The sequence below is a fragment of the Amphibalanus amphitrite genome, unplaced genomic scaffold, assembly GCF_019059575.1.
Source record: "Amphibalanus amphitrite isolate SeventyFive unplaced genomic scaffold, NRLGWU_Aamphi_draft 000614F_arrow, whole genome shotgun sequence".
Lineage (NCBI taxonomy): Eukaryota > Metazoa > Arthropoda > Thecostraca > Balanomorpha > Balanidae > Amphibalanus > Amphibalanus amphitrite.
In genome coordinates, this window is record NW_024882108.1 from 147,685 (window position 1) to 170,471 (window position 22,787).

Sequence of the window (22,787 nt, forward strand, 5' to 3'; positions counted from 1 at the left end):
CCCCCCCCCCGCGACCGCCACTGTGGACACATTACACACATGCCTCTGAGATTACATACTAGCTCATGCAAACTCTATGCAGGCCGCGGAGTTCCCACGCTAATCCTTAAGAAACCAAGCCGGCATACGGCGTCACCACCGGGCTTCTGAGGTGCACAGCACCAACCCATGACGTCTTACTTTAGTGTCTAAGAGCCAATCTCCTTTAGCAGGGCCCACCCACCACTGCCGAAGAGGGTCTCATGCCAGCCATTGCTGGGCCTACGAGAGCCTCAAGTAAACCCACGCTGATATTCCATATAAGATCCGGCCATACTCGTGAACCGGTGCCAGCGACGCTGACCACCAAATTGACAGAATGCAAAACTGAGCCCTCATGAGTGAAATTTACGTCCTTTGATGGTGCAAGAAAGAAAATGAAACATACGAAAAGCTTTTCTAGGACTTTTGTTCGATCTGAAAGGTGGGGCCAAAAGATAGCATGGCCCCACCTTTCAGCACCAAAGGGGGGGCCATGGCCCCCGTGCCCCCCCCCCCTGGGACCGCCAGTGACCCTTGGCTTTTCAAAAATGCGTTTGGTGTCACAATATGTGACTTGGATCAAAGGTCAGCTATGCCAAGTTTCAGCTCCATATCGCTGGGGTGCTTGGAGCTATCGCGAACAAAAACCTAGAGGGAGGGGCGGCAGATTTCAAAGGGGGCCAAAGTTGCGCATTTTCATCTAAAAGTGTGTGGCAACATTGTCCACCTATATTTTCATTCTAAAGGAAAGAGCTACCATTCTGAATTTTTGTGTATCCCGAGCTTACCTGGAAAGTGGAAAGCACAAGTTCAAAACTGGAGCACCCGTTTACCGTCCTCACTGGATCCTAGCCAACCCAGATTTTCCGTTATTTTTTTCTTCATAGATTGTTTTAACCCCCTAGCCCTTAAACATAGTCTTACGAACAACTCAGGGCTGCTCCCAAAGGTAACCGATGAAGTCTTACCAAAGCAAGCGTAAAAGCTACAGCAAAACAAGCTCTTTTTCCAGGCGCGTGGGCCAAAGTTGCCTTTGATGGCCAAAGTTGCACGAAGCTGTCATGCATAGTCGACTACAGAATGATGTTCCACTTTTCACTGGCAATTATTTGCCTGGAGTGGTAGGCTGTGACGCATCATACGGGCTGAGTTCACAAATTAGGTATAGCTTTGTCCCAATGCACACAATCGACACGCTTAATTGCGTGATAAACGGCACAACTTAGCGCTCCGGTCAACTGATAACTTCTGAGGAGTGGAACATCATTCTGTAGTCCACTATGCCTAGTCATGTGCCACAGTATGTCAATTACCAAATATGACCAAATACATCCGTAAAGCTTATTTATTTGCTCAAGCTCATGTACACATAGAGCGTGTATCGGACACCGATATCTGCGGTAGGCATACCAACGTGACGCGCTACATCCGTGCTGTCGCCGTGTACGTCTTCAACGACGCGGATACGACGCGAGCAGCCGAGTGGACGCTTGTTATTCCGCGCCCCGTAGATGTGGGGTTGGGGTTGGGAGAGGACGTCCCTTCTCATTTTCTGTCGATACTTCCTTAGGCTCTGCAGATATCGCCACCAAACTTTTGGGACCCCTCCGTGTATGAATTTTGCACCTTGTCGCCAACTTTTTTCCAGAGGCTGAGGCTATGATAGATTGCCCACAAATAACGTCAGAATGACGTCATATTCTGCAATTTTCGATCCAATATAAGGTTTCGCGGTAAGAGCTGTAACATCCACAGCTTTAAAGATGCATAAAATTGTTCCATGCATAAAAGGAAAAGAATTACTCGGGCTACGAAACTGCTATCTCGAATTTAACATCGTATGTGGGGGGGGGGGTCTGCCCCTAAGATCTCAGAAATTTACCGACCAATTTTCAAAACTCAAACTACAATCGATAGCCCTCCCCAGGAACTATACATTGTGTCCCAATTTCATTGATCTAGGTTAAACCAATAACGTTACAGGTCAGTTCAAGGTAGCATTTTTAGCCGTTTACAGGCATTCTAAGAAATGTGTAATAAAATCGAGTAAAAGGTACGCTATCGAAAATCATCGATAGAGCGTCGATTGCCTAATACATAGGTATCTGCTTAAGGACGTCTCTGATAACATGTCAGGTCACAGAGGTCAGGTCACTAAGGGCAACAATATGAACCCAACTATACAAGACTCGTGTGATACACGTTTTATGGTCCATTTTACATTACAGATTCAATATAGTTTGGGTTAGGCGACCATTGGGATCAGTTTAAGTTACGTGCTGGTGAAGGTTGGATCAAGGTCAGGTAAAAGAGTTCCAATTGCAAAGCTAATATTTTTGGATAAAAGGTGTGAGTAGGTATTCGATGCAGCTCATCACGGGGAATCCAATGGTGGTCTTAGTTTTGCATGATGTGGTCTGGAACGGTTAAAAAGTGAGTCAAAAAATTTGTTTTTTCTTTCGCCTTAACTTTGCCAAAAACGGAGCCAGCACAGCTCATTCCGTATGTCGATGGTAGACCGTTAAAACCATGAAAGATATTCCTTTTTCAAAATTTAAATTTATGGGATTTCGAGGGTATTTGAAAAAATACTTTTTGATTTCTTTTTTGGAGAGGCTAAGATATTTTTTTCTAATCGAGATAGTAGTTTTGTATATCGGTTAATTCTACACCTTCTATGTCTTGGACATTTTTTCTGTATTTTTAAATCTGTAGGCGTGACCAAGATTACTTTACTAGTTAGGCGTGACAGATCTTCCCGCGAAACTGTTTTTTTTTTGTCGAAAATGGCAGAACATTTTTTTTTTTTAAATTTTGTCCGAACCTTTTGATAGGAAGGATTCACAAGGACAGAGCCACCGCTAAGCGAAGCTTGTTGCGGTGACCCTGCCCTCTACCCTCCGATCGCGCAATTCCAGTTCACATGGCAGAATTTAGAGTCCAAAGTTTAACGTGCTCACATAGCCGCGCACGGCCGGTCCCCTCACTGACTTTGCCTGGCTACGGCCTGCCACCAACCGCAACCATACCTGTCAGGAGGCCCATAAATGTCAAGCGCCCGTCGCGCTTCGAACCCGGACTGTTATAACCGGGAACGCGTGCTCTCACCACGCGGAGTCCAACGCTCTACCAACTGAGCTACGGGACCGGCGTCATTAAAGGAAAAGGGCCACCTTTAACATGGGGATTGAAACTGAGATAGCCATCTTGTAGCCCGTGTCCGAAAACGTATCTGTCTACCTCCTTACGGCCGATTTCGGCCTCCATTCGTAGTTATCGGCAATTTTAAAAGAAAATACGCCAGGAATGCGTCCTTATCCCAGGAATGCGTTCTTATCCGACAATACAGCCACCCGCGGCGAGGCTTTGGTTTTTTACCAATCAGCTCCAACCAGCTCAGCTTTAACCAATCAGCTAATCTGACACAATCCGACGAGTCTGTCTTCTGAACGCTGATTGGCTTTAGTGTGACGTCATCGCTATGCCATCATACAGTAGGTGCCGTAGAGAGTATCAACATAGTACCAATATGTTTATTAGTTTTAAATACTTTTTAGCGAATTGTGCACTTCTGGCACCAGTTTTAAAAAGAAAATGAAAATTAATAAAGTCAAAATGAAAAACAACGATATCTTCATATTTCACGAAGGTGGCCCTTTTCCTTTAACGTCGTCATTGACGTCATTCTGACATCATTTGAGGCCAACCTATCAGAGCCTCTCGAAGAAAAATTTGAGCACAAGGTGTCATCGATGCCCAGAGCAGTCCTGAAAGTTTGGTGGCGCTATCTTCAGTGCTTCAGGAGATATCGACAGAAAAGGATACGGGATGTTTCGCCCTCCCCCCCCCTTATGGGGCGCGAGTAAGGAGTATATTCTCCCAGAACCAGTCCAACAACACGTCACAGCACGCGCGCCATCACCCGAAAGGTCACACCAGTGCACGGTAGGTGAAACAGCAGCGAAACGCTCCGCAACATTCACATTAGCCGTTCTCACGACGGGCTATCTGGCGAGTGGCGAATGCACCAAACTTGACTAAATCTACGCCAAATCTCTGTTACAATAAATATCTTCATATCATGCATTTACTGAAGTGTTTTTATCGAAAATAATGTCTGAAAAATTGCATAATCAGATATATAAGGAGCTATGCAACCCAAACTGATAACTTCTCAATGAAACTAATTCACATTGAAACTAATTTGACCTAATCTGCATCAAATGTGAACAAAATGTGTAGGTACCAGATAGCCGTCGTGAAAATGGCTATTATTGAATGTCATACATTGTGATCCAGCAGCGACATTAGGTTATGTTATTTCGCCAAAGTTTTTGCTTTTACATAAACGGTACGCGGCGATACACGCACAAAAGTATCGGTCATCAGTAGCTCCAATGTTCTAACATATCTGTTAGCAAGTATCTAGGCGATAAAATACTAGAAATACGTCGCTAAGTGAGTCGGTTAGCCCGCGCCCTGGGTGGCCACTCAAACGCATCCAATGAAGGTAGGTAATGCCGGTATCCTTCAGTGAGCCAGTTGCTTCCCCTGCTGGCTGCTTCTCACAGGTTTACTACAGAAAGACGAGAAAATGGCAAACGAAAGCTCCTTTGACACTGCACAATGCACATATATGTATACTCCGCACCATGCTGAGGGGTTTGAAGTTTTCGCGAACATCCCAAAAGTGGCGGCGCACCGCAGTTTTTGGGCACACCTGATCATACATTTTTGCTGCACATATTGTGAAAAATTCAGAACCAAGTCAATCGAGGTCATGTCACCAGCTCCCGTCAAGTGATCTTACCGATCTTACCCATTACCCAAAAAGCTCCTGTCATAGCTACACCGAGGCAGATCGCTTTGAATATTTCAGCGATTGATATGGGAAACAGAATGCATAAAATACATATCTCGAAATTTCGATATCAGTGACCTAGGGTCAGGCCAATTTTGCGACCTCTCTTTTATAAGTCAATGAGCGGAAATTGAAAGTGTCCCACAATTCTTTTTTTTTGGCTTGGGTGTCCGAGGAGAAAATTCCTCACCAAAAGGGGATGAGTGGTATATTGCTGGTCAAATTGCCCCCCCCCTCAAAAAGCAGGAAAAGGATGAATAGGATATATTTCCATACCTACAAACAAGGCCATAAACCTATAGGAGGTAGCGTCACTGAGCGATTTGTACAGCCAATTTCGAACCCATGACGCAAATATGTCGTCACACGGGACAAAACAATATGGCACCTCTAATGAGAAACAAGTGCAAGAAGTTGCCGGATGTAGGCAGCACTGACGTCACCGGGATCGAAAGCAATGACATCAGTACTGGACCTATGGCGAAGCAAAGTAGTGACACCACCTGTCTACAAAGGTAGATACCGTGGCCTAACCATACATGCAGATGCTCTTTCCTGACAAAATTGGAAAAGGAAAATTGCTCTTATAAATCGGAGGTGGGAGCGGAAAATTATTTTCATTTGAATGTCTTGTTCCACTTTTAACAAGTTTTGGGACACTGAAATGAAATGCGCCTCTCTGGACAAAAGTCATATTTGATACCCTAATAAAACATCTGGTTAAAGGTGATTGTGAAGTATTGAATAGTGACTGCATTTGTGGCCCCTGGCCCTCGTTATGCCAATGAGGTTATCTCAGGTCACGATAGGTATCAAACAGCTTTTCACTAATAACTTTTGATAGAAGCATGCTAGAGCGATGGAAACACCTTAGGTGCGTCAGCTCGTCGATACGAATGGGCTGATATGCAACAAGACCTTTTCCGGTCAGGTCAATGGTCATGACCTTGACCTATGGTCAAATTTTTAATGACCTCTAAAGGTCAACTTAAAGTTCATTGAACGCGTGTCGGAATGAGAAACACGATGCCGGTAAAAGTTTACTTGAACTAAAAGATATGAACTAATTATGATGAGTGAAAAAATATGGCATAAAAAAGTTTCCGCAAAAAAATAATTTAAAGGGACCCTCCCACCTTAACATTAGTTTTGAGTTGAGATAGCCAAGTTTGCGGCCAGGCTCAGAAACCACCATTGATCCTGGTCGCAACCCCCGCAGCTTTATGGTGTTCAAGAAATTTCTTCCCTTTACTTGCAGGGTGGGACCAGCGTGGTCCCTATCTCTTAACCATTACGGGAATCTGATGACGTCATCAGGCTTTCGAACATCCGTTGAATGTTTGACTAAAACGTTTTGTAGCACGCGGTGGTATATGCTGCTTTGCGCGCAACAAATGCCGCACTTTCAAATAAAGTCGCTAGGAACAGCGGAGATCCCAAAAAGTAAACAAAAGTAAAAGTCTAATATCTTGAAAACCGGTGAATATTTTTCGATGAAATTTGGTAGATATTCGTTTTTGCTCTTTCCGAACCGAGCGACATCACTTTCATGCCAATTCATTAACTTTTTTGAAGGTGGGAGGGTCCCTTTAAGCAGTTTTTGCTCTCAAGGCTAAGCAATTGTTCTTAGGGTCAAATCTAAAATCGTAAATCAGAAGAGTGGAAAAGGTCTATCAAATGCGCTTAGGCTTACCCGTGCCGTACGCCGTAGCTTTATTCATTTCCGAGTTATGAGCTGATTTGTTGACAATTGTCGAAATAGGCGAAATTTGAAAGTCTCTGGTGACCTACTGAGACCTTTGGACTGACCTACAAAATGACTTAAGTACTTTTGTCATGGTTTTTGACGCTCTTTCAAACGCCGGATACAGCGGGTCGTTATACGTGGCTCAGGGGCTGAGTTAGAAGGGGATGTTCAAACACCAGGAGCAGGGGTGGAAATCCAGGAGCCACAGCGCGGCGCCGGTTTCAGATCAGTACCTATGTCACAGGTCAGATCGATATCAGATCAAATGGCCGAAGTTATATGTCATACAATTAGATCTCGGTATAATCTATCTTTTATGATCCATCTTGCATCGTATGATCCATGATCCACCTTTGCAGGCCTGTCGTGCCCACTAGCAAATCGCACCTGCCAGCGCCGTCCTGGATGTCAGCACCGCCACTGACGGCTGTCCAGATTTCGGAAAATCTAAAATCACATGGAGTCAGAGCTGGTGAATGTCAGACCGTTTCGATGTTGTTGGTCAGTTTGATATGTGACGATACTCCGAAATTTTGGAGAAAAAAACTGATAATACTTGGAGTGTGTGCCATGCAACGGTTGTATGTTTTCGTTTGTTGCGGCATTTCCAGCATTCATTACTTAAAGGGACCCTCCCACCTTCAAAAAAGTTAATGAATTGGCATGAAAGTGATGTCCCTTGGTTCAGAAAGAGCGAAAACGAATATCTACCAAATTTCACCGAAAAATATTCACTGGTTTCAAGATATTAGGCTTTTACTTTTGTTTACTTTTTGGGATCTCCCCTGTTACTAGCGACTTTATTTGGAAGCAATAATTTGGCAGCCTTTAAGTGCGGCAGACGTTGCGCGCAAAGCAGCGTATACCACCACGTGTTAACGATGGTTTGTCTAAGATTTAAAAATCGTTAGATCTCCGCTGACGTCACAAATTCTAAGGGGGCATTCCAATGCATTAGCCCCTTAGAATCCGAAAACTGCAAGTTTGAAATTCCATATCTTGGAATTAAAGCATTTTTCGATGTTGTGAGTGCCCAAACCGGTATTTGCAGGCCATGGCCACCAATTTGGCTATCTCAACTCAAAACTAATGTTAAGGTGGGAGTGTCCCTTTAACTCATAGCCAATAACGCTTAATGGTTGTCCACAACTTCTTTATGACACCGTTTGGGCTTAAACTGCAATCAAATTGGTGAAAAACTGCGCCGGCCGTATTTGACACCCTTTCATGAAAGCGGCTCCTGCTGACGAAGTAAGGTCGCTGGGTGAAAGACACACGGCAAATGGTGCATCGGCCGGGAGGGGCGGAGATAGGGAAAGGCCAGCAGGAGAGACACGTTGTCCTCGTCCCTCATACTTAAAGGCGCGGATTAGACAGTAAACTCTTGAAACTCTTTACTTGAACTGTTTGGTAATTGGTTATCAAGCTCTTATGCGAGAGAAGTTATAAGCATTCAAGTAAACGAAGAAATGTTACTTTTATTTAAAGGGACCCTCCCACCCTCAAAAAAGTTAATGAATTGGCATGAAAGTGATGTCGCTCGGTTCAGAAAGAGCAAAAATGAATATCTACCAAATTTCATCGAAAAATATTCACCGGTTTTCAAGATATTAGACTTTTACTTTTGTTTACTTTTTGAGATCTCCGCTGTTCCTAGCGACTTTATTTGAAAGTGCGGCATTTGTTGCGCGAAAACAGCATATACCACCGCGTGCTACAAAACGTTTTAGTCAAACATTTAACGGACGTTCGAAAGCCTGATGACGTCATCAGATTCCCGTAATGGTTAAGAGATAGGGACCACGCTGGTCCCACCCTGCAAGTAAAGGGAAGAAATTTCTTGAACACCATAAAGCTGCGGGGGTTGCGACCAGGATAAATGGTGGTTTCTGAGCCTGGCCGCAAACTTGGCTATCTCAACTCAAAACTAATGTTAAGGTGGGAGGGTCCCTTTAAAATGGCTCCGATATTTATTCGCATAAAAAAAATCCGCTGTGAGTAAGGGTTTGTAATTCAATTATACATTTTAACACAAATTATATGCGAAACTTAACATTTTATGATAACCTACACCTTTAAAGATAAAAGGTCGGCATTCGATCAACGGTAATAGCAATTAGTACGCACAATAAGCAAGAGATTACACGTCCGCCGCAGCTGGTTTCACGGTTCTCGGTGCTGAAGAGTCGCCGTTTAGCGGGCGGCCGGCATCGCCCCCCGATTTCAGATCCCTGGCCTTTCGCCGGTTGGCCATGAGCCGGGAGACGCCGCACGCGGCCACCGCCGCCAGCACGACCAGAGGCACCACCACCGCCACCGGTATGACCCACTTCCGCCTGGCGGCGGCCTCCTCCCTCTCTCTCTCCTCCCTGGCGGCGGCCTCCCGCTCCTGCTGCTCCAGGAAGTCCTCCACGCGATCCGCCACGTCCTCAAAGTCGTTGCAGAGGTCTCCCCGACAGGTGGCCGTGCACGTGCGCACACCCTCGCTGGTGTCGCACTTGAAGCGTGGCTCCTTGACGCAGCCGCGGTTGACGTCGCGCAGTTCGGCTTCTTCGTCGCCGCCGTTCGGGTCCAGTTGCTCCTGGACGGTCACCTGTGTGCATAACAGCCAGCTGTAGGTATTCACCCCGCGAAACAACAATTCAAAGTTCACGTTACCAGAGGTCATCAAGGGTCAAATTTGGTTTAGTTCAACTATTTTCGAAAACCCGGCGCATAACTCGGGAACCAACAGAGCTACAGCGCCGCGGAAAAGCGCACTCCATAGATCTTTCAACGCTCTTTCGCCGTTATTTCCTCAGTTTTGACCTCAGTGCTCAGATCAACGGTATAGCCTCCAGAGGGCAAAACTCCAAAAATAGCAGTTTTTATGAAAAACGCTTTTTAGCAATAACTTTTGACTCAAGGTGACATTTATTTTGCCTGCATCGTGTTCCTCTCGTCGAGACGCGTTGAATGGACTATAATTTCACCTCAGGTCAAGGTCATAACCTGACCTGAAAAGGCCATCTTGCATACCAGTCGATCCGTATCGCCGAGTTGAACACATCCGAGGTGTTTTCATCGCTCTAGCATTCTATCAAAAGTTATTGTAAAAAACTGCTGGGGACCTTTCATGACCTAATATGATCTCAGGGGCATAATAAGAGGTAACGGATGCCGTTTTTTCGGTTTACCTTGTCAAGTTTACCTGTGACCCGATGTTTGAATGTTTGGAATGGCGTACGTCCGAGAGAGACGCCTTTCAATTTTCTGCCGTTGACCTCTCCCAACGTACCTATCCCATTGACCTCTCCCTCTCCCATTGGAGAGGTCGCAAAATTGACCTGACCTTAGGTCACCGATATCAATATTCCGAGATTTTCATTTTGTATATACTGCTACTCTTATCAATCGCTGAAAGTTTTAAGGCGATCGTTTATTCGGTGTAGCTATGACGAGGATTTTTTTTTTCTAAGATGAGGTCACTTGACGTAACCTGGTGACCTGACCTTACGAGACCTGGGCCTGAAATTTTTACAAAATGTGCAAAAAAGATGCATGAACAGGTGTGCCAAAAACGGCGGGGCTACGCGCCGCCGTTTTTTTTAGATATCTGCGAAACATCGAGTTTCATGTAAACATGACACACTGAAGCGGAAAATTGCACCCGTGACGCCTTCAATTGTGGCCCTGAGGACATCTCAGCTAAGGTCCTCAGCAGTTTTTTAAATAACTTGATAGAGGCATGCTAGAACCTTGAAAACACCTTAGATGTGCTTATGTTGACGATACGGATCGACTGATACAAAAAGGATCGGTTAGGTCGTGACATTATCAAAAGTTCAAATTTTCAAAATGACCTTTTCAGGTCTAGCCTAGTTCATTCGACGCGTCTCGACGAGTGGAACACGATGCTGGCAAAATAAGTCTCGTGTCTTTCCTCGGTGAAAAGTTATAAGGTGGGTACTTATAAAAAACAGCTAGTTTAAGTTTTTTGCCCTCTAGAGGTTAACGGTTGAAGTTAGGTCAAATAAAATCGATAACGAAAGCGCTTTCCGCAGCGCTATAGCTCTATTGGCTTTCGAGTTATGCGCCGGTTTGTCAAAAAAGTTAAAATAGGTTTTACCCCTTGCCGTTTCGCCCCTGATTGAGCTAGAGCTTCGTGGAAAAACGAGCGTGTTGCCCGTGGCGAGGGCTTACCCAATTAAAGTTCCTAGGTTGGCTGACCTTTCAGATCAGGTCAATGACCTAAAGGTCGGGGACATCGGGACCTGTTAGACACGTCGTGAAGTGTGGCTGAGATGTTTTTTTTTTTTTGGAGGGTGCTGATCACGAGATCACGAATATCATGTTAGTTTTGATCGCAGATGCATTTTAGCCAGGTCGGGTCAGATCAGATCAGGTCAAGCAGTAGGGGTTCTGCCGGGTATTCGTAATAGGTGTCTACCGCCTCTGACAGCTTCGTAACATGTTACAAAGGCACCACAACTACTTCGTAAATGTTAATATGGTGGCTAAATTCGAATTCAGCTAAAAAAGCTAGCCTGGAAGCATGTAAAACTCGAAAAAGTGAACCGAGGTCGTCAAAGATCAGTGAACTGACCTGACTTTCAAGTGACCTTGACACCCACCCCAATGCATGGGAGCAACATAATATCACATGTTTGAACGCTTGAAACTACGAAAAGACTGCAAACGCGCGGCTGATGCCAGCCGACATACGCCGAATCGCGATTCCGACCAAACCTGTTCTCGAAAAGTAGGTCACAGGTCAAAGGTCATTTATGTGAGGATCATTAAATTTTTAGGGTAGGTGTAAGATTGACTGACGCGACGGCACTAAAAGTTTCGTCGCGATCAGATGCTTCTACGTGGGGTATTCGCGGAAAAAAAAACGAGGAAAACCCACTTGAGCCCTATGCGGGCGAGGATTGGCCTCGCCGGCCGAGGAGGAGGGGGCGGGTGCCCCCCCCCCAGGATTTTTTCGCGATAGCTCCGAACACGCCGGCGATAAAGAGCTGAAACTTGGCATAACTGACCTTTGATTCAAGCCGGATCTTTTGACACCAACTGCAGTTTCGGTTCAGGTCAGGTCACTGACCTATGACGTCATAAGTGAACCTCCGCACGGTCTTCAGATGTCGCAGCTTCGCAACGCCCTCACTGCCAGAGGAGCTTTCACAGGGAAATGAAACTTGCAGGATATAATAAACATTACGAGTCTCACAACGTGTAGTGAACATAGGTATCCCTTTAATGATCCATTCAATTGTCGTGATACAATAGCTACACCATTGGTCTATTCGCGCCCCCTGGCGGCTGGCACAAATGCCATTGGCGCAATTGAAATTGAGGTACTTTTTCATAAAAGGGCAGAAGTTCCAGTGGCGCGGGAACCGGGGGGATGGGGCTAGCGGGGGCTGTGCCCCCCCAGCTTTTCGGCTGGTGGGCTCGTAATGTATTTGAGCCCCCCCCCCCCCAGCTGGAGGAATCGAAATAGGAAATCTACCAACATAATTTCATAGATTCATACATAAGCGCGGGAACCGGGGGAGGGGGCAGTGGGGGAAGCTTGCCCCCACAACTCTGCGGCCGTGGGGGCGGTGCCCCACAACTTTTCATGAGGCCAGGAACCGTTGGGCAGCTTGTCCTCCCCAAATTAGGGGTTGTGGGTCACAAAGGAAGAAAGCATGTAAGTGAAAAATCCACCTCTTTCACTGGTTCGGCAACTCCTTTGGCAGATTAAAACCTTTACTCCAGGTTGCCAAAACGGTAGTTTCTTCACTCAGCTGAGACGGAATACCTCACTTTTCTGCATTTTTCGTTTTTTTTTGTTGTTGTTGAAAAGGCCAAAGACTGAAAAATAAGTGGCCTAAAACCGGTGAGAAAACTAGATTTGGGGGTACCCTAGGTTGATCTCTATTATGGTTCAGCCCCCCCCCCCAGTCTGGAAGAAGTTCCCGCGCCACTGAGAAGTTCTCATAAAGATGCTGAAGGATGTTTACTATTTCAGTGGACAGTGATATATAATAAAAACCCGATTTTTCTTTCAAAATATCAGTCTGAAAATGAGACATGAATTGCACATTTTTATAGCTATATAGCCGCTCAAAATACAGCAAAAAAGCTAAGACGCCGTAACATCTTTGATGACGTAATGAGCCCTGCTAATTGGCTTCGTTGGAGAGCTTGGGCATAAAAGTACCTAACTATCCAGTGGTGGACTGGAAATAGTGTTTACAAAATACTAAACATGCCATTGGATTCGTGGGAATGTTGGTGGCGCAATTGGTCAGGAGGGCGCAATATACCTAAACCCACTTTCCCCTACTAGCTGCACCAAAATCCAACTATCTGAAAAATGTCACGGCTAACTACATTTTGCAATTATATGCTATAAGAAATATGAACCGCTTTAACCCGCGCCCTGGTGGGGTCTGTTTATAACGCGACCTGGTGGGGGGGGCTATCTTTTGCCCCCCCCCTCGTATCTCCGAAACTGCTGGACGGATCCGCAAAATTCAAACGGCGTTCGAAAGGCCTGTCAAATTTGTTGAAGGAAACCAAATTTCATTGACCTCGGGGTCACCGATGACGTCACAGGTCAGGTCAAAGATGAAATGTTTCACCGTTCACGGGTCTTCTAGGGAATGCGCTATAACACCGAGGAAAACGCATTTTGTCGAGAATCAGCGATAGGGCGTCAGTTGCCTAGTAGATATGTTGCTATTAGAGGTCACTGACAATACCAGGTCAGGTCACAGGTCAGGTCACCAAGGGTCACAGGTCAGCTCACATGTGCCCAACATTACTAAGGTTGTGTGATGCATGTTTTATGGCCAATTTTTCATTTCCAACTCAATGGTGTTGGTTATAAGACTATCAGGTACGGCTTAGGTCACTTTCTGGTGAAGTTCAGGTCAAGGTCAGGTCAAGGTCAGGCCAAAAAAGGTCAAATTCTAGAGTTGAAAGTTTTGCATAAAATGGGTATTGATTCGATGCAGCTCGTCACGGGGAGTCTAATGGTGGTCTTTGTTTTGCGCTACGGGGTCTAAAATTGCTAAAAATTGAGTTTGACAATTTGACGTCATCAATTTTGAACAGTTTTTTTTTTTTCGCTATAACTTCGCCAAAAAAAGAGGTATCAATCTCAAATTTGGTATGTGGATGGAAGGCGGTAAGGACTATCACATATATTCCGGTTTTGGCGAAATTCAAAAAACTTTTTGGATTTTTTGATTATTATATCCAAAAAAATATTTTTTGATTTTTTGGGGGTCAAAATCCGAAAACTTCAAAAATCCGAGATAGCAGTTTTGTAGCCCTGTTGATTCTACAGCTTTTATGTCTTTATCATTTTTCTGTATTTGCAAGGCTATAGGCCTGACAGCTCTTCCCGCGAAACCCTTTTTTGGGTCGAAAACGGCAGAACATGACGTCACTCTGACGTCATTTCCGGCCAACCTATCATAGCCTTTGGAAAATTTTTTGTTAACAATGTGTAAAATTGATGTCCGGGAGGGTACTGAGAGTTTGGTGACGATCGGCGCAGCGGTTCTTGCGATATATTGAAAACTCTGGAGGGGGGCAAAAAATAGCCCCCCCCCCACCAGGTCGCGGGTTAAAGGGACCCTCCCACCTTCCAAAAAGTTAATGAATTGGCATAAAAGTGATGTCGCTCGGTTCAGAAAGAGCAAAAACGAATATCTACCAAATTTCATCGAAAAATATTCACCGGTTTTCAAGATATTAGACTTTTACTTTTGTTTACTTTTTGGGATCTCCGCTGTTCCTAGCGACTTTATTTGAAAGTGCGGCATTTGTTGCGCGCAAAGCAGCATATACCACCGCGTGCTACAAAACGTTTTAGTCAAACATTTAACGGACGTTCGAAAGCCTGATGACGTCATCAGATTCCCGTAATGGTTAAGAGATAGGGACCACGCTGGTCCCACCCTGCAAGTAAAGGGAAGAAATTTCTTGAACACCATAAAGCTGCGGGGGTTGCGACCAGGATAAATGGTGGTTTCTGAGCCTGGCCGCAAACTTGGCTATCTCAACTCAAAACTAATGTTAAGGTGGGAGGGTCCCTTTAAATGGAGAGGCCCAAAACTGTAAATCCTTACCTTACGGTAGTTTTTTTTCGCAATAACTTTGCAAAAAAAAGAGCTATCGAGCTGAAATTTACAATGTCTATGGACGAACGTTAGGTCTATGACATATCTTCTACTTTTCAAAACTTTGATAATTTTTGGCATTTTTAGGACAATGTAAAAAACTTTTTTTTAACTTCTTGGATCAAAATCCAAAATTTTCAAAGATCCGAGATGTCAGTTTTGTGGCCCTGTTAATTTTTACTTTTGGTGAGAACATTTGTATCTATTTTCAAAACTGTAAGAGTGACGGCTCTTCCCGTAAAACCTCTTTTGGGTCGCAAATAGCAGATGACACTCTGAGTCGTCATTTTTGCGACCAACCTATCATAGGCTTTGTATTTTTTGACACAAACTGTAAAATTGATGCCCTGAGAGCTTCTTGATGTCGCCCGTATTGGTGTTTTTCCAGCCGCGAACGTATAAGGGGGGGGGGGGGTCCGTTGGACCCCCTTTGCCGTTTCGCCCCTGATCGCGCTAGAGCTTCGCGGAAAAAACGAGCGTGTTGCCCGTGACGAGAGGAAGCCGATGATACCCAAGTTTAAGGTTCTAGGTCATTGGTTGACCTTCCAGGTCAGGTCAATGACCCAAAAGTCGGGAAAATCGGGACCTGTTAGAACGTCGTAAAGTGTAGCTGCTATGGGGTTTTCGGGGTGCTGATCACGAATATCATGTTAGTTTTGATCACAGATGATGTCTTCATGCATTTGGGCCAGGTCGGGTCAGGTCAGGTCAACCAGTAGGGGTCCAGCCGGGTATTCCTAGTAGGTGGCAGCCGCCTCTGACAGCTTCGTAACATGTTACGAAGGTGCCAAAACTACTTCGTAAATGTTCACATGGTTGCTAAATTCGAATTCAGCTCCAAAAACTAGCCTGGAAACATGTAAAACTCGAAAAAGTGAACCGAGGTCATCAAAGGTCAATGACCTGACCTGACCTTCAGGTGACCTTGACACCCACTCTAATGCATGGGGGCAGCGTCATATCACATGTTTGAACGCTTGAAACCACGAAAAGACCGCAAACGCGCGGCTAATGCGAGCCGACATACGCCGAATCGCGATTCCGGCCAAACATGGACTCGAAAAGTAGGTCACTGGTTAAAGGTCATTTGAGTCAGGGTCATGAAATTTTCAGGGTTGGTGTGAAATTGATCAACTCGAGGGTACTGAAAGTTTCGTCGCGATCGGCCGCTTTTTACGCGAGTTATTCGCGAAAAACCAAGGGGGGGGTTCGTTCGACCCCCCCCCCCTATACGGGCGAGGGTTAAGTCATAGTGTAATAAATAACAAGTGAAGACACTTCACCAATGTATAATGCAAACTCATGTAACAACTTTTCTTCAGCTAGGAGTGGGCTATGTAGCTACTCACGCTGCAGTATGACGTAATAAAACGTCATAAAACGTCACTCCCTAAATCATTGAACGTTATCCTCAGCCTACATCATCGTCTTCCATGCCCCGTCATGATGGATTTTTTAATTGACTTAGACATGAAAACCCACGTTTTTTATTCCACTAAATGAAGGTAAATAATCCCAGTCTCTTACAGAATGCCTTGGTACACACAAAATCAGAGGACATCGATGTGCCACAGCCCGATGAAAGTCCTACTCGATCTAACTGCGCTCTAACATGCTGAACATCGTATCAGCATTCACTCTTATTCCGTAACGTTACTCTCGAGAACCCACTGTTTTTATTGCATGTATGGTCGCTTACTGAATGCATTGTGACAAAACCGGTATGAAAATATTCAAAAACAGAGGACATCATAACACCACCGGCTCCTAAAAAGTGTAGGGTATTTTGACAACGTCTCTAAAACATAACCCATTTTGATCGGTCCTTTGATTGACATAGACTCGAGAAACCATGTTTTTTATTGCATTTAATGAAAGAAAATAATCGCATTTTCTTATAAAATGCGTGAAAATATTCAAAATCAGAGGACATCGATGTGCCACAGCCCGATGAAAGTGCTCTTCGATCTAACTGCGCTCCAACATGCTGAACATCGTATCAGCATTCACTCTATTCCGTAACGTTACTCTCGAGAACCCACTGTTTTTATTGCATGTATGGTCGCTTACTGAATGCATTGTGACAGAACCGGTATGAAAATATTCAAAAACAGAGGACATCATAACACCACCGGCTCCTAAAAAGTGTAGGGTATTTTGACAACGTCTCTAAAACATAACCCATTTTGATCGTTCCTATGAAAGACATAGACTCGAGAACCCATGTTTTTTATTGCATTTAATGAAAGAAAATAATCGCATTTTCTTATAAAATGCGTGAAAATATTCAAAATCAGAGGACATCGATGTGCCACAGCCCGATGAAAGTGCTCTTCGATCTAACTGTGCTCCAACATGCTGATTGCTGAACATCGTATCAGCATTCACTCTTATTCCGTAACGTTACTCTCGAGAACCCACTGTTTTTATTGCATATATGGTCGCTAACTGAATGCATTGTGACAGAACCGGTATGAAAATATTCAAAAACAGAGGACATCATAACACCATCGGCTCCTAAAAAGTGTAGGGTATTTTGACGTCTCTAAAACATAACCCATTTTGATCGGTCCTTTGATTGACATAGACTCGAGAACCCATGTTTTGTATTGCATTTAATGAAAGAAAATAAACGCATTTTCTTATAAAATGCGTGAAAATATTCAAAATCAGAGGACATCGAAGTGCCACAGCCCGATGAAAATCCTACTCGATCTAACTGCGCTCCAACATGCTGAACATCGTATCAGCATTCACTCTATTCCGCAACGTTACTCTCGAGAACCCACTGTTTTTATTGCATGTGTGGTCGCTTACTGAATGCAATTTGACAGAACCGGTATGAAAATATTCAAAAACAGAGGACATCATAACACCACCGGCTCCTAAAAAGTGTAGGGTATTTTGACAACGTCTCTAAAACATAACCCATTTTGATCGGTCCTTTGATTGACATAGACTCGAGAACCCATGTTTTTTATTGCATTTAATGAAAGAAAATAATCGCATTTTCTTATAAAATGCGTGTAAATATTCAAAATCAGAGGACATCGAAGTGCCACAGCCCGATGAAAGTGCTCTTCGATCTAACTGCGCTCCAACATGCTGAACATCGTATCATCATTGACTCTATTCCGTAACGTTACTCTCGAGAACCCACTGTTTTTATTGCATGTATGGTCGCTTACTGAATGCAATTTGACAGAACCGGTATGAAAATATTCAAAAACAGAGGACATCATAACACCACCGGCTCCTAAAAAGTGTAGGGTATTTTGACAACGTCTCTAAAACATAACCCACTTTGATCGGTCCTTTGATTGACATAGACTCGAGAACCCATGTTTTTTATTGCATTTAATGAAAGAAAATAATCGTATTTTCTTATAAAATGCGTGAAAATATTCAAAATCAGAGGACATCGATGTGCCACAGCCCGATGAAAGTCCTACTCGATCTAGCTGCGCTCCAACATGCTGAACATCGTATCAGCATTCACTCTATTCCGTAACTTTACTCTCGAGAACCCACTGTTTTTATTGCATGTATGATCGCTAACTGAATGCAATGTGACAGAACCAGGGCTGCGGAGTCGATGGATTTTCGGCGACTCCGACTTCGACTCCGACTCCGGCTTTCAAAAACCAGCTCCGACTCCGACTCCGACTCCGGGCAGAATTGTCGACTACGACCGACTCCAACTCCCGACTCCGACTCCGCAGACCTAGCAGGGCTGCGGAGTCGACAGATTTTCGGTGACTCCGACTCCGACTCCGGCTCGGGTTTCTAAAATCGACTCCGACTCCGACTCCGACTCCGGTCACAACTGTCGACTCCGACCGACTCCGACTCCGACTCCGCAGCCCTGGACAGAACCGGTATGAAAATATTCAAAAATAGAAGACACCATAACAGTACCAGCCCCTAAAAGTGTAGAGTATTTAAACAAAGTCTGTATTATGCGAGTCATTTTGATCGGTCTTTTCCTTCACTTTGACTTGAGAACCTATGCTTTTTATTGCGCGAAATGAATGAGAGTCATCGCATGTTCATTGTTCCTATTGAATGCATTATAATATGCAAAATCAGGGGACATCGATGCGTTTCAGCCCGGTGAAATGCCCAGTTGATGAATAGCTGTTTGGCCCATTTTAACACTGTGTCGGCATTTACACAGCTTCCGAACGATATGCCTGATAAGAGAACATGAATTCTTAGGTATTGCGAGCTGTGGGGCCTGTCCCTGTGTTCATACGCTATATCCATTCTGGCATAAAGAAGACATTCTTAGCTTGTAAAGATGTGTAGTAAAAATAGGTTTTTGGTCTTCTCATTATGTTTAAGCGATATTTCATTTCAAGTTGCGTGTAGAGGAATTTATTTTCAGTGTTTTGTAGAAAATAAGGGTGAATTAGCTGTTAAAACCAACACTTATATAACTACAAGCTTGGATAGTAGTTTCTTTGGTTAGAAGTTTTCACTACAGGGATGAAACTTTTGCACTACAATGACGAAAACGTCATCAATCGTCATCAGATATCGTTGATTTTCTGAGAGAGCACTTCCGGCAGAAGAAAACGCATTACACAAAATAATCGAAGTGTCTTCACTTGTTATTTATTACACTATGGTTAAGTCATGGGCTATTCTGGTCAGACCATTGATCACTGGTAGTCGCCAAAGAAGTGTGAAAATCACGCAAAAGGCCGTCTTTCGCATATGGTTACTGGGATTAGCTCACGTCTTGCCAGTGAACACGGAACAGCACGACTGTTCACAAAACGGGAGTGATTTTACAAAGCAGGCCGCAGAGGGCGTCGGTCCATCATGCGCGTCGAAACAAATGGCGCAGAATCGAGGGGTTTACTGCAAGACGGCAGTTTGCATGTTTCTCAGTGTAGTAGTTAGGTATCAGCCAAGACAAGGGCGTGTTTGAGATTATCTCGCGGCCACAGCCAGTGATGTACGACGAAGCGACACTGAGTCTCACCTCACAGAACGGTAACGAATCCGAACACATCTGCTGCTGGTCTTCAAACTCTTTCGCCCTCTTGCCATCTAGGCACTCCTCGAGGGTGCCCCTTCTGCACGTGATGCACCTGTCGGCCGCGGCTCCACCGAGCACCACCGTCCACACTGCACCTACGGACCGCCAACAGCGCACACTGGTCAGAGCGTCGGGGTGAAACACGAAGGGGGTAAACACGCGACATTTCGAGGGGGCACCTCCAACTCCAACTGACTTGTAGCACCCTACTAACTGGTTTCTAGCGATGTGCCAAATTTGAGCACAATCGGCCCAGCCGTTCTCGAGATCGCGGCACCCTGCACGTGCGCTCGTGCAAAATGGGTCCCAACTGACTTGTGCAGTGTGCACGGCACCCTACTAACCGCTCCCTAGCCGTGTACCAAATTTGAGCGCAATCGGTCCAGCCGTTCTCGAGATCTGGAATCGACCCCTGCAAGCGCGCACGTGCAGCAGCACCCCAACTGTGGCACATGGATATGCATAATGCATTGCCTAGTGGGCGCCTACCTACACGCCAACTTTCAGCGCAATCGGCCCAGTAGTTACCGAGATATTGCAATTGTTGCAAAACTGACACCTCTTCGTGTTGCACGTTGCACGTGCATAAAAGGTCGCCCACATGCATCGGGAATAATCCAATACTTGGTATAAGGAGTCACCGTGGTATAAGGAATGAAGCTACCCTGCAAAAATTACCGCAAGCAAATCGGTCAAGTGGTTGCTGAGATATATGTAAGCGGAAGCCTCGCAAAAGCGTTCGCACGGCCGGCCGGCCGCTCATATTCAGAAATTTCCGTTTATCTACGTAAGACTCCGCTCGCTTCGCTCGCTCCGTAATAATAGCACCGATGCATCCAAAAAGTGCATAACCGTTGCCACCATGCGTACAAAAACAAGCGAGACAAAATTGATATAATGTGAGTTCTTTATTCCACGTCTGCGATTGCGCGCCCACTTGGCGCACCCCAACCAGAACACAACCACGCACGCCCTGCGCGGGCCGGCGGCCGACTGCCGGAGGCGGAAACCCCAGAGCCCTGTTCAAGTGCTCTGCGGCCGCCGCGGCTCCCGCGGCCGGGAGGCGGAGCCTAATTTCGGTTGGGTTGAACACCCTCGCGGCTGCGGCCGCTACGGCCGGCGACGAGAATGCGTTATGCGCCAAACTCCATATAGAAGCGGACATTGGGTTCAGATTGTTATTATGAGTAAAATATAAGTCATTTTCTTCATTAAACGGTTGTTTCTCTATGCGGCGATCATTTATGAAGCACGCCACACTTAGTTACCAACGAGCGATATCATAATAGCTCCATTTTTGGCAGTATACTGGCTGCGGCCGAGTGCGACGGTGGCGCCGACTATCGGCTACTCGTGCAACTAGGCCTCGCGGTGGCTCCGGCGGCCAAACTTCAGATGAAAACGTCCCTGTGTGGAGACTTAACGATAAACTGAAAAATGCGATATAATGCAATTAAATTCAGTAATATGCGTTTACCCTGACGTATTTTTTACCAATATTCGGGGAGAATTGGCACCGGGATTTGGCAGGAGAAGATAAAATGTTTATGAACATTCCAAATTGTATTATACCTACATTGCATTGTCAAAATATGTCTCAATATATGCGAGACGTCATGCTGTTTGCCGTAGTATAGCGAAATTGTTTCATGAAAGACTCAATACAAATATAACGGGAGTGATGTATCTTAATTTCATTTGGTGGTGCAAATATTTTTTTCTTCCATGTCCCGATCCCGGGTCGAATTTTTCTCTCCTATGGATAAAAAGTGCAGAGATGTGTTGCTCAGTTAGTGAGCTACAGCGTAGTATAGCGACATTTTTATGTAAGCTGCCTATTTTTTCATACTGTGCTAGTTTCCACGAAAATCCGTGCATACACTGACCAATATTTTTTTCTTCCATGGCCAGATCCCAGGTCCAATTTTTATCCGCTATGGATAAAAAATGCATAAATATGTTGCTCAGATGGTAATCTACAGCGTAGTATAGCGACATTTTTATGTAACTACCCTATTTTTTCATACTGTGCTCATTTCCACGAAAATCCGTGCTTACGCTGACCAACATTTTTCTCTTCCATGGCCAGATCCCAGGTCCAATTTTTATCCGTCATGGATAACAAATACATAGATATGTTGCTCAGATAGCGAACTACAACGTAGTATAGCGACATTTTTATTTAACTTCCCTATTTTCTCACACTGTGCTCATTTCCACGAAAATCCGTGCTTACGCTAACCAACATTTTTTTCTTCCATGGCCAGATCCCGGGTCCAATTTTTATCCGCCATGGATAAAAATACATAAATATGTCGCTCAGATGGTGAACTATACCGTAGTATAGCGACATTTTCATGTAACTTTCCTATTTTTTTTCACACTGCGCTATCACCCATCAAAATCCGTGCTCTCACCGACCTTAGTTCTCTGGCGTTGCCGATAGGCGGCGCTGGCGTCGCGTCCCGCGCTATGGCCGCGCCTGGCGCATAACGGGCACGGTTGTTTTGAAAGGAGATGCTGATCAAAATTTTGTGTGTAATGGCTTTATAATGGCTTTATTACTTCACTTACTACCTTTTTGAAGCAAGTTTTCCTTAACAACATGATAAAATCAACCGAAACAAAGAGCGAAATCAGCAATGTTTTGTCTCACGCGCGCAGTTTATGTCGAAGTTTCCCTGCGGTCGCTCCCGAGCGACCGCGGGAGCCGCAGGAAGAGCTACGCATTACCCAGAATGCTGCTCTCGCCTGATTGGCCGCCAGCTAAGCTCCGCCTTTTTGGCCGCGGGAGCCGCGGCGGCCGCAGACACTTGAACAGGGCCCGGAGTCCGCGCGCCGGCGGCGCCAGAGGCGTCGCCAGTCCACGGGCAGGGTGGGGCAGCTCGCGCTCACGACACTACAAAAATGAAGTGCGTTAATAAAGCAGCACCACAGGCAATTTCATACTGT

The 22,787-nt window shown here is 45.1% G+C and overlaps 1 protein-coding gene across 1 annotated transcript in view; it reads right to left on the minus strand.

The window, feature by feature from the left end:
• Window positions 1–7,016: 7,016 nt before the first annotated feature.
• LOC122363299 overlaps window positions 7,017–22,787 on the minus strand; it is a 41,116-nt gene continuing 25,345 nt past the window's right edge. Inside the window, exons 3-5 of the mRNA XM_043332396.1 lie at window positions 19,779–19,930; window positions 8,757–9,222; window positions 7,017–7,076 (exon numbers count right to left, since the gene is read on the minus strand). Coding sequence (XP_043188331.1) covers window positions 8,770–9,222; window positions 19,779–19,930 — 605 coding nt within the window. The 3' untranslated portion in view covers window positions 7,017–7,076; window positions 8,757–8,769. The remainder of the gene's footprint in view (window positions 7,077–8,756; window positions 9,223–19,778; window positions 19,931–22,787) is intronic.